Source organism: Oryx dammah, unplaced genomic scaffold (genome assembly GCF_014754425.2).
Source record: "Oryx dammah isolate SB20612 unplaced genomic scaffold, SCBI_Odam_1.1 HiC_scaffold_2, whole genome shotgun sequence".
Taxonomy (NCBI): domain Eukaryota; kingdom Metazoa; phylum Chordata; class Mammalia; order Artiodactyla; family Bovidae; genus Oryx; species Oryx dammah.
This window is the reverse complement of record NW_024070186.1, coordinates 106,101,670-106,127,344: the sequence shown is the minus strand read 5'-3', so window position 1 is coordinate 106,127,344 and position 25,675 is coordinate 106,101,670. Positions and strand designations below refer to the sequence as shown.

The following is a 25,675-nucleotide window of genomic DNA, read 5'->3' as shown; positions in this document are numbered from 1 at the left end:
TGGATTTTTACCATGTCTCTGTATATACGGGGCTTCCCTGGTGGCGCAGAGGTTAAAGCATCTGCCTGCAATGTGAGAGACCTGGGTTCGATCCCTGGGTCGGGAAGATCCCCTGGAGAAGGAAATGGGAACCCACCCCAGTATTCTTGCCTGGAGAATCCCATGGACGGAGGAGCTTGGTGGGCTATAGTCCACTGGTCGCAAAGAGTTGGACACGACTGAGTGACTTCACTCACTTCACTCTGCCATATAGTAAGCCCCCTACATACCAGCTTTCAAGGTGCGAACTTTAGAAGATGTTAACCTGGCGTGCTGCAGTTCATGGGGTTGCAAAGAGTTGGACTTGACCGAGCAACTGAACGGAACCTGTGTTCACATGTCCATTCATGTAAGTTGGTTCATGTGTCTGGCATGCATTGTCGGCTGTGTGCATCCTCTATAAGCGACTGTGCTTTTGTGTAGTTTACAGAGTACAGTAGTACAGTATCTTTATTTCAAGCCCAGGATGTCCAGATGCAGGCATAAAAGCAGTGGTGATATGGCTGGTACGACTGTACTTTTCAAGGTAAGGTAGTGTAAGATTAAAGATGTTTTCTTTATTTTGTGTGTGTGTTTTTTTTATGCACAGTTTGTGTGAAAAGTATTATAAAGCTATTACAGTACAGTACTATATAGCCAATTGTGTTTGTTGGGTACCTCGGCTAACTTTGTTGTTAAAAATGTGCTCTTGGAAGAGAACTTGTTCCTATGTAGAGGACTTCCTGTATTAACTCTTCTCTCTAGGTGAGGAAATGTGGGCATGAAGTAAAATCTGAGAATGCTGCAGTTTCACTTAGCTAAAGAACTCAAAGTTAGAGCAGGGGCACTCCTAAACTCTGCTGTGATTTAGCATTTTATCTGTGATGTTTTATCAAATCCCTACCATTCTCCTGAGTAAATGAATGCTTGACTCTCCTTATTGATATCAGAACAGATTTTAATCAACAGTGGAGGGTTTGAATACTTCTGAATTTTCCAGGTGGAAATCTAAAGGAAAGCAAGTGCTCTTGAGCCGATCTTCAATTCCAAGTGAGTTTATTTTAAGGGGTTAATATCACAAAGGATTGAGAAGTCATGCACTGAAGTAATAGTGGTCCTTTGAGAGGAGAATAAGAATATTGGTCTTCTCAAGGTGCTGAAGTGATGATGAGAGGCGTAAGTGTCCTTACATGCTATTAATGCGAAAAGCAAAGTATATTCAAGCTGAATTTGCAGTGTCCTTAACATGACAAGTTTATAGCCTCTCAGAGATTAACAGCCTGGCGGCCAAAAGTGCTTCTATGTTACACACTGGAGCTTCACAAATGAAACAGATGCTTTTTGATGTAACCTGTGAGAATATTAATTTGTTCCCTTTTCCTGTTAATTGGCTTCTCACTGAATCAAGCAGTTAACCACTTTGGCTGAGAAATGGCATGCTGTAACATACCCTTTTCTTTGTCTCTTTTTAACACACACAGCAGATTACTAACAAAACAGCTATTTATACACATTGACCTTGGCTAGCTGGAATGACCCATAGTGCTAGGCCACTTTGAAATGCGGATTGTTCTGCATTTCTCTAATTGCTGATCACTTTGCAGAACTTCCAGTGCACAGTTCACCTCCAGCTACCTGATTCTGTTTACTTTGCCGATACTGTTTACCAATTACCAAATCATTCTTAATTGAAAAAAAAAAAAAAGAGCAAAACAACTACAACTAGTAAGGAAGCAAACACGTTTATCGTCCTGGCCCACACCTGCTACAGTAAGAGGTGAAGGCAACTTGCTCACTTTTAGTTCCCTTTCTTGTCCACAGAAGGATTGCTGAGATCTTGCCTGAGTATTTTTAGGTCTGTTTTTAATATCTAGTGTGTAGAGTGGGACTAATTGATGGATTATAACTGTCTATTCTTGTAAATTGTCGAGTGACTGAGGGAAATTTATTTTTGTTCTCTGGCTTATGAATTCTCTCTGTGTGTGAAGAGAATATACCAAGTGTATTGTTCCCTTTTCATAAGAGATTTGGGAAACATATAACCTTGAAAACGAAAGCTAAAACTTTCCCAAGCACAGAGTGCTGTATAAATGTTTAATGATGTTAGCACTGATTAAAAAGCCCAATAGAGATACATTAGTCTTGCTTTTGACCATCAAGTCTCCCTTATTTTGCAAGAAATTCCAGATAAATAATATTGCCAGTTGCTCTTGATTAAACATTCATACAAGTAAGTACCTTGGTACTGCTGTTTTTGACTCATGTCTGAATAGCCTTAGGGCCTAGGTGTCTGTGATTAACTTTAATTTTCAGCAAAGATACCTTGCATTTTACATTGGAACATTTCTTCAGGGAAAAGTTCAGCTCTTTTTGAGAGTAATTTCAGCACTGTCACTGATATTCTGGGTAAGATGCTGCCAGATGTTCTATTTTAGGCCCCATATATTTACTCCCTAAACAAGCTAACACATGAGCTTTGCATAGTTCCTGGAGGAGAAGGAATGTCTGCAGTGAAGGGAGATTTGGGGATGAGAGTGGACCCTAAACTGTTGGGTGACAAGGAGGAGAGGATCTCCAGTGAAGAGACTGTGGTGGATGGGGGTGGTAGTCAGCCAGAGTTTGCAGCTCAAGGGCTGGACAATTGAATTTTCCAGGCAGGAAGTTTTTCCAGAGAAAGAAAATGGATCCACCCAGCTCACAGCATCTTCCCAGAGAAGGACCCTCTAAGGATGGCCACCTGCATTTGACTTTTTTTTTCTTTAAGCTAAGGAAACCTTGGAAATCTCTTTGAAGTGAAAGGATTTTTGCTTTATTTTTAGTAATCCATTAACTGAGCACTTTGAAACTAATGAGCTGCGAAGATAGTAGTGTATGATATTTTCTCTCTAATTACTACTTTTGATGGTTGGTTCTCTTTTTTTCTTGTCTGGTCACTAACATTCTAATTCAATCTACCCTATCCACTGTCTCCCAGCCCTGCCAGGTTTCAACTTCAGGGATCGGAGAAGAGAAGGTGCAAGATTTACTCTTTTCTACTCTTCCTCTTCACATTTATGTTTCTGATCATTCAGTACTGGGACAGGGGAGGAAGCGTTAAAGGGAGCAAAATTATTTTTGCTTCCCAAGTGCATTTTTTACTTCCTCTATGTAGTAAGTCCCTAAATGTAAACTCTGCCACTGAGTTAATGTCCAAGTTCTTTAGGTGGTCACTCACTAGGTTATTGTCTTTTATTTTTTTAATGGAGGTTGAATTGACAATATTAGCTTCAGATGTTTGACATAATGATTTGTTCTTTTATATATTACAAAATGATTACCACTATGAGTCTAGTTACTGCCTGTCAGTATACCAAGTTATTATATTATATCTCTGTGACTTATTTTATAATTGAGGTTTGTACGTCTTCATCCCCTTCACCTATTTTGCCCATTCTTCCACCACCATATCCTCTGGTGAGTTTATTCTTTGTATCTGCGTGTCTGTTTCTGTTTTGTGTTGTGTTGTGTATTAGAGCCTACCTCTAAGTGAAATCATACAGTATTTGTCTTTGTCTGATGTATTTCACTTAGCATAACACCCACTAGGTCCATCTATGTTGTTGCAAATGGCGAGTTCATTCTTTTTTATGGCTGAGTAATATTTCATATTTATATATATACACACACACACCCATATCTTTATCCATTCATTCAGCACTGAGCACTAAGGGTGCTTTCATTCCTTGGCTATTGTGAATAATGCTACCGTAGACATGGGGGGATGCATCTTTTCAAATTAGTGTTTTTGTATTCTTTGGGAAAATACCCAGAAATGAAATTGCTAGATTGTGTGGTAGTTCTATTTTGAATTTTTTGAGGAGCCTCCATACTGTTTTCCATGGTGGCCATACCAATTTACAGTCTCACCAGTAGTGCCTGAGGTTTCTCTTTTTTCCACATCCTCAGCAATACTTATTTCTTGTCTGATGTATCAGGTGCTATCTCACTGTGGTTTCGAGTTGCATTTCCTTGGTGAGCAGTGATATTGAGCATTTTTTCACGTACCTGTTGGGCCATCTGTATATCTTCTTTGAAACAATGTCTATTTATGTCCTATGCCCATTTTTATTAAGATTGTTTACTTATTTATTTATTTTGTTGAGTTATGAGTGCTTTGTATGTTTTGTACCTCTTATGGAATATAACATATGCAGCTATCTTCTCCCATTCAGTGGGTTACCTTTTTATTTCACTGATGTTTTCTTTTGCTATGTAAAAGGTTTTTAGTTTGATGTTGTCCCATTTGTTTATTTTTGCTTTTGTTGCCTTTGCCTAAAGGAGACAGATCCAAAAAGAATATTGCTAAGACCAATGCCCAAAGATCATACTGACTATGTTTTCTTCTAGGAGTGTCATGATTTCAGGTCTTCAATTTAAGTGTTTGACTGATCTTTGAGTTTATTTTTTATATGGTGTATAAATGTAGTCTACTTTCATTCTTTTGCATGTACCTGTCAGTTCTCTTTACTGTTTATTTAAGATACTGTCTTTTCTTCATTATATATCGAATCCTATATCCAGTATATATTGCCTCCTTTGTCAGAGATTAATTTACCATATAAGTGTGGGTTTACTTTTGGCCTATGCATTCTGTTCCATTGATTTGTGTGTCTGTTTTGATGCCATGCTGCTTTGATTATTATAGTGTTGTAGTACAGTTTGAAATCTGGGAGTGTGATACTTCCAACTCTATTGTTTATTCTTTAGGCTGTTTTGGCTATTTGGGGTCTTTTATGGTTATATTAAGATTTTAGGATTTTTCTATTGAAAATGCCTCAAGTATTTTGATAGTGATAGCATTGAATCTGTAGATTTCTTTGGGTAGTAAGGATATTTCAAAATATTAATTCTTCTGATCCATGAGCATGCTATATTTTTCCATTTATTTATATTGCCTTCAGTTTCTTTCATTAATGTTTTATAGCTTTCAGAGTGTAGGTCATTCATATCTTGGTTAAATTTGTTCCTAGCTATTTTTTTTAATGCAATGCAAATGGATTTTTCCCTAAATTTCTCTTTGATAGTTTTTAGTGTATAAAACTGAACAGATTTCAGTATATTAATCTGTGTACTGTAGTGATACAATGTGGTAATTATTTTGTAATGTATAAAAATATCAAGTCATTATGTCAAATAAATGATATTGTTCTGATAGTTTTTTGGTGGAGTCTTTAGGGTTTTCTGTATAGTATGTCGTGTACTAATAGTGACAGCTTTACTTGTTCCCTTCCAAATTTTTATTTATTTATTTTTGGTTGTGCTGGGTTTTTGCATGTGGGCTTTCTCTAGTTGTGGCAAGCGGGGGCTACTCTTTGTTGCCGGGCATGAGCTTCTCACTGTGATGGCTTCTCTTGTTGCCGAGCACAGGCTCTAGGCTTCAGTAGTTGTAGCGTGTGGGCTCACTAGTTGTAGCTTGCAGGCTCTAGAGTGCCGACTGAATAATTATGATGCACAGGTTTTAGTTGCTCCAAAGCTTTGGACTCTTCCCAGACCAGGGGTTGAACCTGTGTCCCCTGTAGTGACAGTGGGCATCTTTGTTTTATTCCAGATCTTAGGGGAAAAGCTTTCTGCTTTATACCATTGAGTATGATTTAGCTGTGTTTGTTGTTTTGTTAATGTGGTGTGTCACATTGATTCTGTGAATACTGAATCAACCTTGGATCCCTGGAATAAATCCTACTTGCTCATGTATGTATGGCCTTTTAAATGTATTGTTGAATTCCATTTGTTAATATTCTGTTGAGAATTTTTGCATCCATCTTTATCAAGAATATTGGCCTGTAATTGTTTTGCCTGATCTTTGTCTGGTTTTGGTATAATGGTAATGCTGGTCTCATAGTATGGAAGTGGTTCCTTCTCTGTGACTATTTTTGGTACAATTTGAAAAAGATATGTATTAACTCCTCTTTAAATGTTTGGTAGAATTCTCCTGTTAAGCCTTCTGGTCCTGGTCATTGCTTTCTGGGAGCTTCTGCTTTTTTTTGATTACTGATTTAATTTCATTACTAGTAATTGGTTGGGCCAGATTTTCAATTTTTTTTTTTGATTGAGTCTTGCAAAATTATTTTTCTAAGAATGTATCCATTTTTTAGTTGTACAATTTGTTAGCATATCATTGTTTGTAGTAGTCTCTTATGATTGTACAATTGACTTTTGAAAAACAGTGGTTTGAAATGCATGGGTTCATTTATATGTGGATTTCTTTCAATAATAAATACTACAGTACTGCAGGAGAAGGCAATGGCACCCCACTCCAGTATTCTTGCCTGGAAAATCCCATGGATGGAGGAGCCTGGTGGGCTACAGTCCATGGGGTCGCACAGAGTCGAACACGACTGGGCGACTTCACTTTCACTTTTCACTTTCCTGCACTGGAGAAGGAAATGGCAACCCACTCCAGTGTTCTTGCCTGGAGAATCCCAGGGATGGGGGAGCCTGGTGGGCTGCCGTCTATGGCGTCGCACAGAGTCAGACATGACTGAAGTGACTTAGCAGTAGCGGCACAGTACTACAAGACCCATGATTGGTTGAATTTGGATGTGAAACCACAGATATGGAGGAATGATGAACAAGGAGGACCAACTATAAGTTGTACAGAGATTTTTGACTGTGTGGAGGGTCAGTACACTAACTCTTACATTGTTCAAGGATTAATTTTATTTCTTCAATATCATTGGTACCTTCTGTTCTTCCATTTGTATTTTTATTTGGGCCCTCTTTTATTGAAAAATCTGTCTGAAGGTTTGCCAATTTTATCTTTTAAAAGAACAACCTCTTAGTTTAATTGATATTATCTATTTCTACTCGGATCTTTATTATTTCCTTGTTTCTACTAGCTTTGGGGGATTATTTGTTTTTCTTTTCCTAATTCTTTTAAATGTAAAGTTATGTTCTTTGAGCTTTCTCTTATGTCTTGATTGATGTAGGTCTGCATTGCTATGAACTTTCCTCTTAGAACTGCTTCTGCTGTATCTCATAGATTTTGAAAAGTTGTATTTCTGTTTTCATTTTCAAGGTATTTTTTCTTTTCTGTTATGGTTTATTACAGGATATTGAATATAGTTGCCATGCTCTACAGTAGGACTCTGTTTATCTATTTTATATGTAGTAGTTTGTATCTTTTAAATCCAAACTCCTAATTTTTCCCTCTTACCTCCTTTAGCCTTTGATAACCATAAGTTTGTTTTCTATATCTGTGGGTCTGTTTTTATTTTGTGAAAGTGAAAGTCGCTCAGTCATGTCTGACTCTTTATGACCCCATGAACTGCAACACACCAGGCTTCCCTCTCCTTCCTTATCTCCCAGATTTTGCTCAAACTCATGTCCATTGAGTCGATAATGCTATCCTTCCGTCTCATCCCCTGTCACACCCTTCTCCTCTTGCGCTCAGTCTTTCCTAGCCTAGCATCAAGGTCTTTTCCAATGAGTGTGCTCTTTGCATCAGGTGGTCAAAGTATTGGATCTTCAGCTTTAGTATCAATCCTTCCAATGAATATTCAGGACTGATTTCCTTTAAGATTGACTGGTTTGATCTCCTTGCAATCCAACAGACTCTCTAGAGTCTTCTCCAGCATCACAGTTCGAAACCACAGTTTCAAACCACAGCTTGAAAGCATCAGTTCTTTGGAGCTCAGCCTTCTTTATGGTCCAATTCTCACATGCATATATAACTACTGGAAAAACCATAGCTTTGACTACACAGACCATTGTTGGCAAAGTGATGTCTCTGCTTTTTAGTATGCTGTATAGGTTTGTCATAGCTTTTTTTCTAAGGAGCAAGCATCTTTGTATATCATGGCTGCAATCACTGTCCACAATGATTATGGAGCCTAAGAAAATAAAGCCTGTCACTGTTTCCATTGTTTCTCCATCTGTTTGCCATGAAGTGATGGGACCAGATGCCATGATATTTGTTCTTTAAGTGTTGAGTTTTAAGCAGCTTTTTCACTTTCGCCTTTCACCTTCAGGAAGAGGATCTTTAGCTCCTCTTTCCTTTCTGACATTAGTGTGGTATCATCTGCACATCTGAGGTTGTTGATATTTCTCTCAGCAATCCTAATTCCAGTCTGTGCTTCATCTAGCTTCACATTGTACATGATGTACTCTGCATACAAGTTAAATACGCAGGGTGACAATATACAGCCTAGATGGACACCCTTCCCAATTTTGAACCAGTTCATTGTCCCATGTCCAACTGTTGCTTCCAACTGTTGCTTCTTGGCCTCCATACAGGTTTCTCACGAGGCAGATAAAGTTTTCTGGTATTTCCATTTCTTTAAGAATTTTCCACAGTTTGTTCTGATCCACATAGTCAAAGGCTTTTGTGTAGTCAGTGAAGCAGATGCTTTTCTGGAATTCTCTTGTTTTTTTCCTATGATCCAACAGATGTTGGGAATTTGATCTCTGGTTCCTCTGCCTTTTCTAAATTCATCTTTAACATCTGGAAGTTCTTCATTCATGTACTGTTGAAGCCTAGCTTGAAGAATTTTGAGCATTACCTTGCTAGCATGTGAAATGAGTACCATTGTGCAGTAGTTTGAACATTCTTTGGCATTACCCTTCTTTGGGATTGGAATGAAAACTGACTTTTTCCAGTCCTGTGGCCACTGCTGAGTTTTCCAAATTTGCTGGCATATTGAGTGCAGCACTTTCACAGCATCATCTTTTTAGGATTTGAAATAGCTCAGCTGGAATTCCATCACCTTCACTAGCTTTGTTTGTAGTAATGCTTTCTTACGCCCACTTGACTTCACACTCCAGAATGTCTGGCTCTAGATGAGTGACCACGCGATAGTAGTTATCCAGGTCATTAAGACCTTTCATGTACAATTCTGTGTATTCTTACCACCTCTTTTTAGTATCTTCTGCTTCTGTTAGGTCCTTACCATTTCTGTCCTTTATTGTGCCCATCTTTGTATGAAATGTTCCCTTGCAATCTCTAATTTTCTTGAAGAAATCTCTAGTCTTACCCATTCTGTTATTTTCCTGGATTTCTTTGCATTGTTCTTAAGAAGGCTGTCTTATCTCTCCCGCTCTTCTTTGGAACTCTCCATTCAGATGGATGTATCTTTCCCTTTCTGCTTTGCCTTTCAGTTCTCTTCTTTACTCAGCTATTTGTAAGGCTCCTCAGGCAACCATTTTTGCCTTGTATTTCTTTTTCTTGAGGATGGTTTTGGTCACTGCCTCGTGTAGTGTTACAAACTTCCATCCATCGTTCTTCAGGCACTCTGTCAGATCTAATCCCTTGAATCTATTTGTCACTTCCACTGTGTAATCATAAGGGATTTGATTTAGATCGTACCTGAATGGCCTCATAGTTTTTCCTCCTTTCTTCAATTTAAGTCTGAATTTTGCAATAAGAAGCTCATGATCTGAGCTACAGTCAGCTCCTGGTCTTGTTTTTGCTGACTGTGTAGAGCCTCACTCTCAGTTTCTCCCTTTATGTCTGTTAACATTTGTTTTATATACTTAGGTGCTCCTGTATTGGGTGAATAAGTATATCTGAATCTTCAGATTGACCCCTTTATCATTATGCAATGCTCTTCCTTTTCTTATAATCTTCATTTTGAAGTCTGTTGTCTAATATAAGTATTGCTATCTGAGCTTTTTATGTTATTTTTTTTTTAAACCTTAGCTTTCTTTTTGTTTTCATTTACATTGAATATCTTTTCCCATCTTTTTACTTTGCCGTTGGGGGTCTTTAAATGAGTCATAAGGTGAGTGAAATGAGTCTCTTGTAGGCAGTGTGTACAAGTCTTGTTTCCTTATCCATTCAGTCACCCTGTGTCTTTTGATTGGAGCATTTAGTCCATTGCTATCTAAAGTGATTATCAATAAGTATATCCTTACTGCCATTGTGTTAAATGATTTTTGGTTGCCTTTGTAATTCTTTTTTATTCTTTAAATCTTCCTTTTCATGGTTTGGCTCTCTTTAGTGTTATATAGATTCCTTTATTTTTTGTGTATCTATGATACGTTTTTGCTTTGTGGTTACCATGAGATTCAGGCGTTTAATTTAAACCTGGTAGTCAACTAAGTTTGAGCACATTCTAAAAGGTTTAGGTTGGTTTTTTTTTTTTTTTTTTGTATTACCACATTACCTCAATATTTTATGCTTTTAACATCATATTTAATCTTTTTATTTTTTATATCCCTTAACTCCTAGTAGTGATAGCTGATTTTTTTTTCTTTTATCCTTGATACTTGCTATTTAAGTGGTTGATCCATTGCCTTTACTATGTATTTGCCTACCAGTGATATAAACTTTGTTCCTTTTATATATTTTCTTATTTCTGGGTGTACCCTTTTCTCTTTTCCTTAAGATCCTTTAACATTTCTTGTGAGGCTGGTTTAGTGGTGATGGGCTCTCTTAAAAAGGTTTTTGCCTGTCTGGGAAATTCTGTCTTTAATTCTCGGTGATAACCTTGCCAAATAGAGAATTCTTGGTGGTAGTTTTTCTTTTTAGCACTTGAAATATATCACGGCACTCCTACTGAAAACTTGTGCTCAAAAATCAACCCTGTAGGGGGTTCCCTTGTTATGTTTTTTCTCTTGCTGCTTTTAACTTTTTTTTTTTTTTCTTTTCACTGTTACTATCTGACAGAAAATATTCAGTGGCAGGGTTCCTTCATGCCTGGTCCAGTGGCATACAAATCATAGTATTTTGTACTTGGGGCATTGTGTTCTTGTGACAAGATGGCTCAAGGTCAGCTGCCTCAACAGGGGTCTGCTTGTCTTGTAAGAATATATATCCTTGCCCTGCAAACGGTGAGGCTCCTTCTCAGGTGATTCGTTGCCAGTCTCTCTTCACTGTCTTGTTCTCACTTTGCTGACACAGACAGCACATCATTAAGTCCACTGTTTAAGCAGATATTCAGTGGAATGCAATGAGTTTCTTAATCTCTGTAATTGACTCTCTTCTGGACATAACATTGTTTGGCTTGGGAGAGGTGGATTCAGTCCGTAACATCACACCCATTACTCACTTCTCCCAGGTCAGCCCCTGAGTTCATCATCTTCTTTGTATATACCTTGAGGGCTGAGGATGAGAGTGCTGCTACTAGCACTTTAATGAGTCCTGCAGAGGTTTGCTAGGTGGGTTTTAGAATATGGAGGTATTTAGTTAAAACCTGTTGCTTTCAGCATTGGGGTTTTAGCCTCTTTCTAGGGAAAGTCTTTTTCAACCTCTGGTTTAGTATGAAGAGACTAAAGGAACCCACTAGTTATGCCACTTTTCTCTATATCCCAAATTTATTTGTTGTGCTTGAGCTAGATTTTAAACTTTAAAAAAAGTTTTCATCTATTGATAAGAGAGCTTCTGAATATTTGGTCTGGGGTGGAGGCGGTTGTCAATGTGGGAGAATGTAGCTCTTGAGGAACCCAGAGTAACCGTGGAGATTTAGCCACATCACCATGTCTAATCTCTACTTTCATTGTACTGGGCTTTGTGTACCAAGTACAGGAAGTGCACATGATGATAGCAGATGTTTTATGTTAAAAACTCAACTCTACAACAGAATGTGTAGCTCATTACCTTTCAGAGTTTAAAGTTTTCTCAGTTTAGCCAGAACAATCTTGTTCCTTTGTTGTCTACCTTTTGCTATATGAAATAACAGGATAAATCTGAATACTTCTCTTTGCCATCTACTCTGCAGATCCTAAGAGATGAAATGGGGCTTAAGTTCTTTAAGGAACGTGATAATTAGAACTGCCATTTATTGAGCATTCAATGGTACTAGATACATTTTAAGTTCTTTATCAGTATTGACTCACAAGCCCCCTATAAATCCTTTACTGTAGGTTTAGTTGCTATTCTTATTTTACTGATGAAGCAGCTGATGCACAATGTAGTTAGGACACCTAAGGTCATATAACTTGGAGCAGAAGTAGGAACTGATCTTAAGCAGTCTGACTCCAGAGCCTGCACTCTTAATCACTGTTGCATCGTCATGGGAATGTGTGAGTAGTAGTTTCTTGGACATGTTTGTCATAAACTCTTTATGAAGAATTAAGTATTCTTAAGTTACTAAAAAAGAATAAATTAAAAAATTTATCTCTTAATTTTTAAATCTAGCATTTATGAATCTGATTTTTTATTAAATAATTGTTGCTCCCCATCCAAACAGTGAAGAAAAACTTAGGCATCTACTGTAATAGTAGGCTTATTTATCTCCTGGTCCATGGGTGAAGAAAGCAGAATCAAAGAGATGGTATTGCATGCAGGGAGCTAGTTGCAGAGCTTTACCAGCTTTCAGGACTGTTTCCACTGTTGGCTGCTTAAGAGTGCCATTTCAATTTATTTGAAGCATTTTTTTTAGTATGTGCCAGGCTCTATAGGAGCTTGGGACATAGACATGTATTAGACATGCTTCCTCTAATAAAGAAGTTCAGTCTAGTTGGTGCCATCTATGGAATGAAGTATCTGCAAAAACCGCACTATAAGCATTAGAATACTGGTGCCATGTGAGATGTAGACGATGACATGCTTAACTCACACTGTGGGGTAAGATAAGAAATGCCTCACAGGAGAAATACTTGAGGTAGATTTTAAAGAATGAGTTGGCTAGGCTGGAAAAGGGGAAAGGAACAGTCAGAACTGGCAAGTATAAAGACGTGGAGCCTATTTGGACAGTTGCCAGCTCAGCAGAAGTGAAGAGGGTCTAGGACAGGAGGTGAGTAGGAAAAGGAATGCAGAGAAGGGATCTCTACCGTAGAGTATTCAGGGCTTTCACATGGAGGCATCACACTGAATTTGAATTTCAGAAACTTGTCTGCCTTGCACTAGAGCCACAGAGGTCAATTACAGGCTATTAAAAATTCTAGCGGAGTCAAAATTAAGACCCCAAAGAGGGTGGTGGCAGTGAGGATGAAGCAGCAGCAAAAGTAGGTAATTAAGAATACCACCCAAGTTTCTCTTGAAAATCAAGAGGGACATAAGAGAGGCATGAAAATTAAAATTTCCCTTTAGTTTATAGCTGGGTTATCATTTGATGTGGCAATTCCTGTTACATACACCCTAATCTCTAAGGCATTTTCATGGATGTTATGATCTGAGTTCCAGCAAGTGATTCCTAACCTGATTCCTAGGGTCTGAGACGCCACGTGGTCCTTCACCTTCGGTCATCGAGGTGCCCTCCCTAGTCTCTTCTGTGTTCCAACCATCCTACTACTTTCACCTCTGTCTACACAACAAGTGTCCTATCATGTGTGCTGTTCCTGTATGAAAAGCTTTATCTCCTGAGTTCTTTCTTAACAACAACCTTGTTTCTCTTTAGGCTAACAAAATGCTATTCAGTCTTACTATTTCTCTGACTTTTCAGAAGGAACATCACACCCTACTTTGACAGTCCTAGAAGAGGCATGATAGTTGTTGAAAGGATTAAATGCTTTAACACTAAGTTCCTTGCATATGTTAACGGCCCAACATGGTTCTTCTGGAGTTTCCCTGGTAGCTCAGCTAGCTGGTAAAGAATCCACCTGCAATGCAGGAGACGCCGGTTCAATGCCTGGGTCGGGAAGATCCGCTGGAGGCATAGGCCACCCACTCCAGTATTCCTGGACTTCCCTGGTGGCTCAGCTGGTAAAGAATCTGCCTGCAATGCAGGCAGGAGACCTGGGTTCTTCAGTGCTCACTATATGTACATAATGCCAGTACAATATGATAACTTTTGTACAGTGTTCTCTGTATGGGAATTATGTGCTTGTAGCTCCCATTTAATTGTGTGTTCTTTGAAAGTATAATTATTACTACTATGCATGTACCAGTGATTTTCACAACATTCTATTATGGTTTCTGATACAAAAGCAGTTATTAACATGGTTTGTCTCCATTGTCCTCTCCCTGATATGTACTGGCCAGTAACAAATGATTAGAAAAATCAAGAATTTAAAGAATATAAAGAACAGATGTTACTTTTAAGAAATATCAATTATATGGTATGTCATTAGAAGACAATCAGCTTTTCCTGGGTTTGGTATTTCTTACTCAGGGCCTTAATATAACTACTTTTCAGTTCTAAGGCATGGGAGTAGCTTATCTATGTGAAATACCTTTAAATGATATGGTTTTGTTATTTAATAATTGAATCATTTGTGATGGGTACTTGGTACGACGTTGACTGTTAGCTCTGAACGTGAAGATAAAAAATACAACATAGAACTGCTCTGAAATGTTTGCATTCATTTGAAAAATAATATACCAACTCTGTTTTTGTTAACATTCATTTTATAAAATACCTTAAAAGAACAGATAAAATTGTACTGGAGTTTACATAATAACCAGAATTGAAAAAGGATGAATAAAATATAAATTAATTGAACACATAGCTATTTTGCCACATTAGACAAGTTTTAAAAAGGCATTAAAAATAAAATAGTAATTGAGAAGAAAACCCTTCACTCAACTGCTGTCATTTTCTGCAAACTCTTCCTAGAAGCACTAAAATTCCAGGTCAACAGGCAGTACCTGTATTGTTGAAAACATACTGTAATTTGCTTTCAAATCTGTCAGCGTAAGAGAAAAAAAACTGAAAAATTTAACTGGTTTAGATAATTCAGTGCAAATTAAAGCTTCAAGTTGAAGATCTGAGAGGAAAAATAATGTCCAAACTGTAAGAAATGCTTCTGGAACTGAACAAGAAAAAAATTCACATTATGAAGAAATCTTTGCAACTGTTCATGTGTGTGGAATATTGAGTTAACCAATGGGCCCTCTGAGGTTCATGGGCAATTAGGGTTCTGTTAGTAAGACTATTTGCAATATAGGCAAGGGAATATGGATGGGGAGGGGTCACCTTTGTGGAAGGAAGTTCAAGTTGACCATAAGCATGGCTGATTCAATTCTAGAAAATTTGGCCAGGATAGACATTACAGACATCAAGGGGGAAAAGAGATTATGGAGATAATTTACTGGATTATCTTTAAAGGTAAGTACTTCTGCCCCAGAATATGTTAGGGGACAGGGGAGAGCAGGTTAATGTTGGCCATGATCTGCTTTAATTATATAAATGGTATGTTGTTGTGGCTTTAAAAATAATCATATTACCAAATCTTGAGAAATGGGAGGAATGTCAAACTTTTTGGATCACAGTGAAACCAAACCTGGATCATTTCCAGCCATTAATGGCTAGTCACTTTTATGATTAAAAACTGTGTTTTTGTTTAATTATTTCCTCAAAAAATTTTTTTTTTAGTTAAGTAATAGGTAGCAGTTTTTCATGACAGTGTTTGATAGAAAGTTTCCCTCTTTCCATTCCATACCAATTTTTGATTTGGTCTTTTTCATGGTAAAACTAATGGTTGCTATTGAGAACTAGGTACAGAGAGATTTTGGTGCAGGCTAGTAAGTTTTCTTGCAAAATAGATTTAACAAATTTCAGGTCTAGACTTACTATATTGTCACCATTTTTTTTTCTCACTTTCATTGGAAATTTTCACTCATTTTTAAGATTGTTTGAATGAGATTATAGTATGCTTTCTAACACTCACATTTTATATCCTTCTCTGATCTATTAAGAATGTTATAACAATGTTATCACAATGAAGTGGCAACTTTTGGCTTTTAGACTGTACCAAAGATCAGCAAGTCATAAAAAAAACAAACCCCAAACACAGTGCTATTTCATCATGACATCAGAAACTAATAAAACATCATGATGATATAAAATGGGAGTTCATAAAGCGATGGAGAATTAGCCAATGCAGGTTTTAAAAATATAAAAAACTGCCCTCATATACTTACTTACAGGAGGAACATTTAAGGCAAATTAAAAATTCTCTTCCAGGAACATGAACCAGCTCAGAATCAGATGAAGAAATTAAAACATGAGCACAAACTATCCAAGGCCTATGATTCCTCAAGTACCTCATGTTAGGAGCCCAAGTTGTCAAGTCAGGGCACGTGTCAGTTCATAAATGTGCTGGTTCTCTCCCCAGGTCAACACAACGACTATACAAGTCTTGACTTAGTTTCCTTTGGCTCTGCTACACATTTGGTCGCATGCTTTCAAATCCCAAAGAGGCACTCATTATCAGATGCATCTTTTTACATCACACTGTGTGAAGTTAAACGAGTGACAGAAATGTGCACAAACCCGCAGGCAGTACACATTTAGAAAACCACCTGTGGGTCAAGCATTTAACACAGACCTGGTTTCGTCTCAATTCTTTACTAAATAATAATTTAAAAAGACGACTGCCTGAAAATTCTGAAGCACTGGTGGAAACCTTCCATGCTTTTGTCTAGCAGAGACACTTTTTGACCATCAAGAGTGTGGATAAAGGATAACAGAATACCACAATCCAATCACTTTGTGATGGTTTGTGCTTTAAGAACACAGTGCCTGACAGCACGGAGCACATCACAGGTGCCCAATAAATATCTGTAGGTTTAAAAGTAATAATGTGGTTTCTGAAGAACCTACTTTCATTTTGCAAAAAAGGCAAAACTATATAAATTTCTTTCACCTGACTGGATGGAACAACGTGGAGCAATGAAGGAGACTCTAAAAATTAAATATGAACTCTAATTTGATGGTAGAGAGAAAATTACTATTAAGAATTTTGCAAAAAAAAAAAACAGGTTGCCACAGTAGCATTAGCACTTAACAGTGCATCAAAGATTTACTGTTTCCACTGCAAGAGGAACTGGTTCCTAAACTTGTTAGGTACCAGAGTGTAATCACTCAAACAGGAAATGAAGTCTGTTCCACTTTGGGAAAGGTGTGCTCATGATTTTATCTGAAAATCACTAACACACTTCTGGGAGATGGCCCCCTTCTTCAGCATATGCCTCGTAAGGAACGCAGGCGTAAGTATCAAGGGAGCTCACTGCGTGACTTCCGTATGGCATTGTCACATGCGAGTGTGTCTCTCCCACCTCTGCAGCAGCTGCTTTCCGATGTTTCAGGTTTTTTCTTTTAAACAGTCATTACACCTTGAGGATGAGAAAGATGAGCGTGTGGAAGATTAAAGACCACAAAACTTACACCAAAAAGGGAAGCTCTTCTATATTATATGAAAATCCCTTATAAAAGGCAGTTCATTAACCAAAAATGCTTTATACATTCAGATTTTCCCCATCTCTCAACAGTGATGGTTTCCAAAGGAAAGACTCAGTAGTGAAGGCCACACACTTGTTTTGCATTAGTTTGATACGCTGAAAATCAGAACCTTTAAAGCATCTTGTAAATGGGAGAAATGAAACTGGACCTGGGCAGGGGGCTGGGATGGGAGCAATCACAATGAATATGTGACTTCGCTGTCGATGCACACAGCAAGGGAATTGGTAGGAAACGTTACAGCAGACCTGACCACTGTACAGAGGGTTGATCAAGAACACAGTACAGGTATCAAAAAAACCAAAAATCTGAAAACAAAAGTAAAAAACAAACCAACTTTGCCAACTTGTAAACAAGGAAAAGCATTTCACAGATTCAAAGTTCAAGGGAAGTAAACGTCTTTAAATTATTTTTGTCAGTTCAACCCTGATTTAAAAGTATGGCTAGCAAAAGTAAGGAAGCCGCAGCCCTTGGCATCCTGAGCAAGCAGCAGCTGTCTTCTGAGAAGCAGCCACTTCCAAGCCTCTCTTCTCAAAGATGCCACGTGAGGAGGAGAAAGCTTCTCTCTCGAATCCCATCTCACTTTTCTCTCCACACGCCTGGGATAGTCAGCGATTGCTTTGCCTTCTGGTCTTTATGATCTTGGTTGCTATAGATTTAGACGTGGGGAGACTGGAGGGGGGAAGGCAAATTCTCGGAGGATGCTACGGGCCACTTCCACATTATTCTGGGCTATCTCTAAGGCTCTTTTCACTTCTTCAAAGGCATAACCCTCTCCCATGAGTTTTGCAATTTTTGCATCGACATTTTCCAATGCTGCCTCAGGCCCGTGGGGTTTTCTGTGGTGAATTTCCGGTGCAGTCCTGCGGGGTCGTGGTTTAGGAGGTCTGGCTGGTGCTTGTGAACCATCTGAGTAGATTTTAAAGAGAAGTATTTAAATAAAGAGATAAAAAGAAAGACATTATACATCAGTAGGATTTCATTTATTTTATATTAAAACAGTTTTTCATTATTTCTACAGAAAACATTTTTATATACTGTGGTTGAATAGGTTATATTGTCCCTATTTTGAATGTCAGGAAAACAAAGGTAAGGTGTGTGGGAAATTTGAGAACACAAATGTCTTCCCACTTCTATATATTATTCTTTAAATCATATGAAATAAAAGATATAGAAGAAAAATAACTGAAAAAGAAAAGCTTTCACTCTGGCAATACAGTAACCCTTCTCTACTATGGTAGAGATAATTTTCTGGGAAGTTTCTACTAAAAGAAACTGTTACAAGCTCAAGGACATTCCTGCTAGAACATACCCATCAGTTCTTACGTCCCACCCCATGTCACAAGCAAGACTTCTGAGAAATACGCTTTGCAGCATATTTTTCCAGTTCGAATCCTGGAAAGTGAGGCCTTACTGATGCTGGGGGGAAACAATGAAATAGCAGATGCTTTGCAACAGCTGTTAGTCACTAGGTTGGTGCTTTGCTGAAATACTTCATCCAGATTCCAATGCAGACAGCTTAGCTTGAAAAATAAGCAAAGCCAGCGGAAATACTGGTGGAGAACTGGGTTCCAGGTCAGTCTCTTGATACTCGTTTCTCAAAGTTAAACCAAATGACACTGGTGTCCAAAAATGGAAAGTAATCTCATTAAGAACAAAGAAAATATAGGCCACCATCATGCAGATCACCAGGAAGTGGGCTAGTAACTTAAGGGGACATTTTTATCACAGATTTCCATTTATCTGTATATGGTATGTAATATTAAAAGCCTAGATTTTAAAAAGAGACTAAAAGTTGTCTTAAACCCATAAATGTTTGATGGCATAAATTTGACAAGACAGACACCAATATTTATTTAATGTTTTTTTCCTTAGATGACTGACAAGTGCAACATTCAGGGACACAGTTAAATAAACAAAGAAGCGAGGCTAGAACACAAACGCCTCAGGACTCTTGTGCTCGTCCTGTCCTTCGTGATCTCCACTCCCTCACCAACTTGCCTGTTGGCGTCTGGAAACGCGGTAAGCTGATATTTTCAATAATAAATGTAAATCCAAGAATCATCTGATACATTATTTCATATTTTCTCAAAAGTATATTTGTCTGAGAAGGTAATAAAAAAATTCTATTTGCAATTCTAGCACTATCAATATAACATACACAAAAGCCTCCAGGATGAAAATATTTAGTTCTACACAAAATTGGATGATAGTCTTATTTTTGTTTCTTTCTTACAGAATAATATCTAGTTTGAACCAATATTATAGCTATAGATAAAGCTCATTCTACTCAGACATAAGAACACACATTAGTTTCTGGTTCTCGGTAAAGTCTGTGTTGTTTTGTGTATCTGTAACTAAACATCTCAAATTATTATGGTCTAGTAAATTGCATTTCTTACTATTGAGGTTTCATTTGTTTTTCTATTAAGTATTTCCATTAATGTCATGCAGAGATGGGCAGTAAATCATGCTTTGCTTCTAATCCCTTCCAAAGAACTGTTAGAGATTCTAGCAAGACTTCCTTTAATCAGTTACCACGAAATTTATACATTGAAATACTGTCTGTTCTAGCTTATTTTTCGGTGTGAAAAGGACCTAGAAGTAAATACAAAGTTAAATTCCTTGTACTGGTAGTTTTTGAAGAATTTTTCCAATACTGTTCTTTTGTTCCTATCTAAAATACTGAGAAGGGCACATGACTATTAAGCATTTTTGATAAGTATAGCTGTGTAGGCTACTCAACTGGGAAAGATACTGTAACAGCAAGACATCTCACGGTATAATAAAAAATTAAGTTTTAGAACTTGTAGATTTTAGACTTAATAAACACGTGTCTTTGATCTTGGTAGATGACTCTAAAAAATATAACATCCATCACCAGGAAAACCCCCAAGAAAGTTATTCACTCTGTGAGGCTGCTATAGGTAACACGGGCCAAATGTAATGGGAACGTGCAGATAATTTTTTCTTGAGAAAGCTATTCTCTTCTTAACAAAATCATAAGTACTAAGCATAATTCAGGAAGCCCAAGTTAAGTTAAACCAAATGTTAGGGAAAATAAAACACCCAACAAAATGATTAAATCAAAACTAGAGGAGTGAAGGGATCTCTGGTCTATTTCAAGTATCAACTAGAGGAAATGATTCAAACCACTTATGGAAAGAATCACAATAGATTTTGGATATATTTTCAGTAAAAAGGAGAAACCTCTAAAGCAAAGATTAGTGTGTCCACAAATACATATTTTTCTTTAAATACAAAACTCTCATATATACCAACTTATTTAACCCTAGTCCTTGCCACCCTAACCTGACATGTCTTTGGAATCTTACAGATGTCCTGAGTTGAACAGTATCATGTATTAGAGCCCATGAATGGAAGTAAGTGGAAGCTATGTTGTAAGCTAAGTAAGTGGAAGCTATGTTTTTTGCCACCTGTTATATATAAATTTCTATTTATTGCTGAATATTTTATTCAATTTGGGATGTTTTAATTTTTTGTTTGACTGTTTTAATTGGACAGTGTAGCTCTGCACCAGCAACTGACAGCTACAACTTTTCCAGGTGAGGATGTCAATGAGGAGCACCACTCAGAGACTTAGATTCATCTCTGCTTGGCCACCAAGGTTTAGAGTGACTTTCAGCTAAGTAAGCAGTTTGCTTTATAATTCTCACTCTGCAAATATACTTTTTTGTCTCCATTTTTAGAGGTGTAACTTATCTCTTCTCAGGTAGTATGTGAATTAATGTAATGCTTGGTATAAGTGCTGAAGGGACTTTGAAAAAGAGAGGATAATGAATTCACGTCTGTAATGGTAACCACTATACTCAAATGCTATATAGAAAAGCAATTACTATAAATCAATAGGGATTCAAGTGTGGAACAGGAAAAAAAAACCCTAGAATTTGTAGTGAGCTCTTATAAACTTTTAAGCAAGATACCAACAAGCAAGATCTCTTACAACTTGAAGAGTAACCTTCAAAAATAAAAAATAAACTGTTAAAGTTTCATGCTGATTATATCAAATCACTTAAAGCCAAACCCCCTCTCTAGACACCTCTTCCTAAAACTCACAGGCAGCCTTCACTGTCTCCACTTCTTTCTCAGTGTCTAAAAGAGGAGACACCAGATCCTTACATTGGAATGTGTAGATGATGGAAAGGAGCAGATGAACCAATTTTAGAGTTCCCTCAAAGGAGTTATGTTGTAGTTCTGTAGTACACTGGAATGACTGTGAATTTTACAAGCTCTGTGGGGATTTCTGTACCTGAATACATGTATCCTTAAAAATATGATTGGAAGCATATGTGTTTATTCTGGGGTCACTGTCCATGCTCATGGTATTTTTGAACTCCTAGGAGCAAGGGAGTTATCCAAGTTATATCCAAGGAAGTTCAAGAAGATGTGGAGCCACCAGATACAAAAGTACATCTTCCTGGTCACTAGTTTTACTCAAGGATATGAGAGACTTAATGTTCTTAAAGATGGAAATGTAGACATACCAAGTAAAATGTAAAATTTGTAGACATATTTGAAATAACAAAGATTTTTAAGGCAAGTCCCTGCATGTGACAGTCCACTTTTAGTTAAAGACACAATCCCCTTGTCATTCAGAGTTAGCTCTTTGGTGGGGAAAAAGATTTGAGAACCGCTAGTGTGACAGTATATCAAAACGATGGACTATCATACAATAATTTAAAGTGACATTGACATTTCAAAAAAGTGTAATGATGTGTACCAAACGAAGATCATGGCATCCGGTCCCATCACTTCATGGGAAATAGATGTGGAAACAGTGTCAGACTTTATTTTTTTGGGCTCCAAAATCACTGCAGATGGTGACTGCAGCCATGAAATTAAAAGACGCTTACTCCTTGGAAGAAAAGTTATGACCAACCTAGATAGCATATTCAAAAGCAGGGACATTACTTTGCGAACGAAGGTCCATCTAGTCAAGGCTATGGTTTTTCCAGTGGTCATGTATGGATGTGAGAGTTGGACTGTGAAGAAGGCTGAGTGCCGAAGAATTGATGCTTTTGAACTGTGGTGTTGGAGAAGACTCTTGAGAGTCCCTTGGACTGCAAGGAGATCCAACCAGTCCATTCTGAAGGAGATCAACCTGGGATTTCTTTGGAAGGAATGATGCTGAAGCTGAAACTCCAGTACTTGGCCACCTCATGCAAACAGTTGACTCATTAGAAAAGACTCTGATGCTGGGAGGGATTGGGGACAGGAGGAGAAGGGGACGACAGAGGATGAGATGGCTGGATGGCATCACGGACTCGATGGACGTGAGTCTGAGTGAACTCTGGGAGTTGGTGATGGACAGGGAGGCCTGGCGTGCTGTGATTCATGGGGTCGCAAAGAGTTGGACACGACTGAGTGACCGAACTGAAGAAAGGTATGATATTATATTATACTGTGGAGTATGATTTCCACTGTGTGAATGTGTGCATGGTCAACCATTAGAAGAAGGGCTCCAAAATGGCAATACTGTTTCTATTGATGACATGGTTCCAGGTGACTTTTGCTTCTTTAAATTCTACTTTATTCTCTCATGTCCATGTACTACTTTAATAATTTTAAACAAAGCTTCAGATTCTGTCTACTGTGCTTTTCACAAGTCTGAATCTTAAAGAATCTTGAGCTTCTGAAATTCAAGAATCTTAAGTACAGAAAGCACACAGTAGCTCCCTAAAGTCATGTGATCATAATGTAGTTTTGAAATCTCTCCTACAATTTTAGATTTCTTAGTACCCTCTTTCTTAGCTACTGCTTTTGATTTTTCTCATCGGTATCTCCAAACTCAGCTTAGCAATCATTATTATATGAATGAGTGAGTTAAGTTTTTAAACCTAACAACACTATAAATGGCTGCATACTTACTGAATCAAATCCCATCATTTACTAGCTTTGAGACCTTGGGTACATTACTAAACATTGCTGTGTCTCACCCATTTAAGTTATGGCTAGATCTTTTTTCCATAATAAAAACTACTCAAAACATATTAAACTAAATTCTGTTATCTATAGGTGCTAAACTGTACATGATCTTTTTAAAAGTTTGAGATATAATTTCTAAGATTATTTTAGTCATTCACTGATAATACTTGGGATGGACATCAAGAGTCTTGGAATACATATTTTTTCATGTATAACAATCTGAGTATTAAAAATAAATAACTCATTAAGATATAAATCTCATTATTGACACATAGGTTGGATCAATTATTTCTGAAACTCATTATGTAAACTTGAATTGCTGCCACTATCAATATACTATCTAATTTTAGAAGGACATGTTTTAGATACACAGTTTTTACTAAATTACAAATATCTTCACATACATTATAGCAGGTAATTAAGATTGTTAAAAACAGAGCCTAGGTTATAACTTTTTTAATACATTCAGAAAATTGTTATAGAAGAAGTATTAGTATATTAGTATTGTGTTTGTAAGAAAAATAACACTATGTTCTGTGGTTTTAAATCTGAAGCTGTGTATAAGGAAAAATATTTTAGGTAGCTGAACTGAAGTAAAACTCTATATATAACATTGCAATTTCCTTTGTTGGAACCTAAAACCTTAAAAACACTATCTTAAAACATCTCTAATAACCTTACACAATTCCAACTCTTATGTGAAATGAAGCCATAGTTTCCAGTTGAGGTCCTAATATAAAATTCATTCAACATCTGATCACTGTTCCTTTAAGCTAATGAAGGAAAAGTAGTACTGGAATCAATTCCTTTTATGAGACCTCCTTTATTTTGCAGGTATACTTGGTAATAATATCTGTTACAAACACATTTAATACAAGTCATATGCTGAAATTCTAGCATTAAGCGTTGCCTTAAATGTCCTTCTAAATACTAAGAATATTAAAAAGCTCAGCTGTACTCATCAGCATGAGCAAAAACACATCATTATGACTTTGTATTCTGTCAGCTGGATTCCCTGGGTTTTTAAAGAATGGTATTCAAACTGTAGCACATGTGTGTTATAAGAGAAAAGCAAACTGAAAAATGTGTAAAAGCCCTGCATAGCTAGTATAGACATGAACCTCATGTGAAGAAATAAGCAGATTATTAGCAAAATAATAATTTTGCTAATATATGTCACCCACATACAGGTATATATGAATTTAACACAAGCTGGTAAAATCCACTTATTAACTATCATTATAAGATATTCATATCATTAAATACTGTTACATCTAAAAACTTTAGAGAGTTATAAACTTTTGGAGGGGGAGGAATAAAACATTCAGAAGGCTCTTTGTATATGAAGACATCCACATATCTTTTTTAGATAAGTGTATAAGGAAAATAATTTTAAATCAAACTTTTGGAATTAGAAATATTCTTTTCATAAAGTTTATAAACATAAATTAGTCACTGTCAACTAGATCACCATAAAAAATAGAAATGGAATTTATAAGATGCAGCAAATTATATCAGAATCCTCAACAGTCATCTTAAAAAAGTATAAAAATGCTACTGCAAAATAAGTGGTGTTAGTATCCCAAAGGCACATATCATCCAGTCTCAGGTTTTTGATGGAAAGATCTAATCCAGAAGGCAAGCTAAGTCCCTCTCCTAGTATGAAATAAACTAGTAGACAGCTTGGTAGCCCTGTGAAGGAGCATGTGAACAAGTATATTGCTGGAAAAAAAATATCTTATTTTCCATGGTTTGACTGTGTTTGTAAAGAGAGTTCAAGGAGTCGGTTGAAATATTTGATGTTACAGCTAGCTGAGACCCTCAAAGTAATATCAAGACTAGTTGTTCACTCAGGTAAAATGCCAGCTCAGGCTTCTGGTAAATGCCTATCTGGGGATATTTCAATGGGTTTGTCACTCAAAGTTCTTCCTTAAAATTTCTAGTGTAATACTAACTGGAATTTCTACCAGTTGAAATCATATATGTAAATGATGTTATTCTGGGCTCAATAATACCTGCATGCTATGGTGTAAACTATAAAGCTGTGAAAATAGAATGTTTAGGCCACAATCCTTCTTGTAACTTGAGAATATGTTTCTGTTAATACAGAGCTGGTGATACAGAATGTTATTTTTAAATGAGTCAAGGCACTCTTCTCAAAGTTGTATTTTAACATCTCAAGGAATTTGCTTTAGTTTCATATATATATGCTGCTAAGTCGCTTCAGTTGTGTCTGACTCTGTGAGACCCCATAAACGGCAGCCCACCAGGCTCCCCCATTCCTAGGATTCTCTCCCTTTCAACTGAAAATAGTGTTTCAGTGGGTATCCATGGATATATCTGAAATATTGGACTGGCTAGAAGTAAACTGGTAAAGACAGCATGGACCAAAATTTGAAAAAGTTAGTAAAATTTTCCGAGTTATATTCCAGTATGAAAACTTATGAAACTACAGAGGGATTTTTATGCATCTCCCATGCATGTCATCAAGAACAGAGCTATTGTGTTAATAATTCTCAAAGCAGCTATCTACCTTGATTTGGATGTTACAGAATGGACAACTGCTCACTATTAACAAATTTGTGAGCTGAAATTTGAGCTTGAAAGCAAACTGA

General features: G+C 37.1%; 1 protein-coding gene across 6 annotated transcripts in view; it reads right to left on the bottom strand.

Annotated features, from left to right (window-relative positions):
• Positions 1–14,216: 14,216 nt before the first annotated feature.
• CBLB (Cbl proto-oncogene B) overlaps positions 14,217–25,675 on the bottom strand; it is a 223,782-nt gene continuing 212,323 nt past the window's right edge. For all 6 annotated transcript variants that reach the window (XM_040225399.1, XM_040225415.1, XM_040225426.1 and 3 more), the window contains one exon: positions 14,217–18,023. In XM_040225399.1, coding sequence (XP_040081333.1) covers positions 17,764–18,023 — 260 coding nt within the window. In that variant the 3' untranslated portion in view covers positions 14,217–17,763. The remainder of the gene's footprint in view (positions 18,024–25,675) is intronic.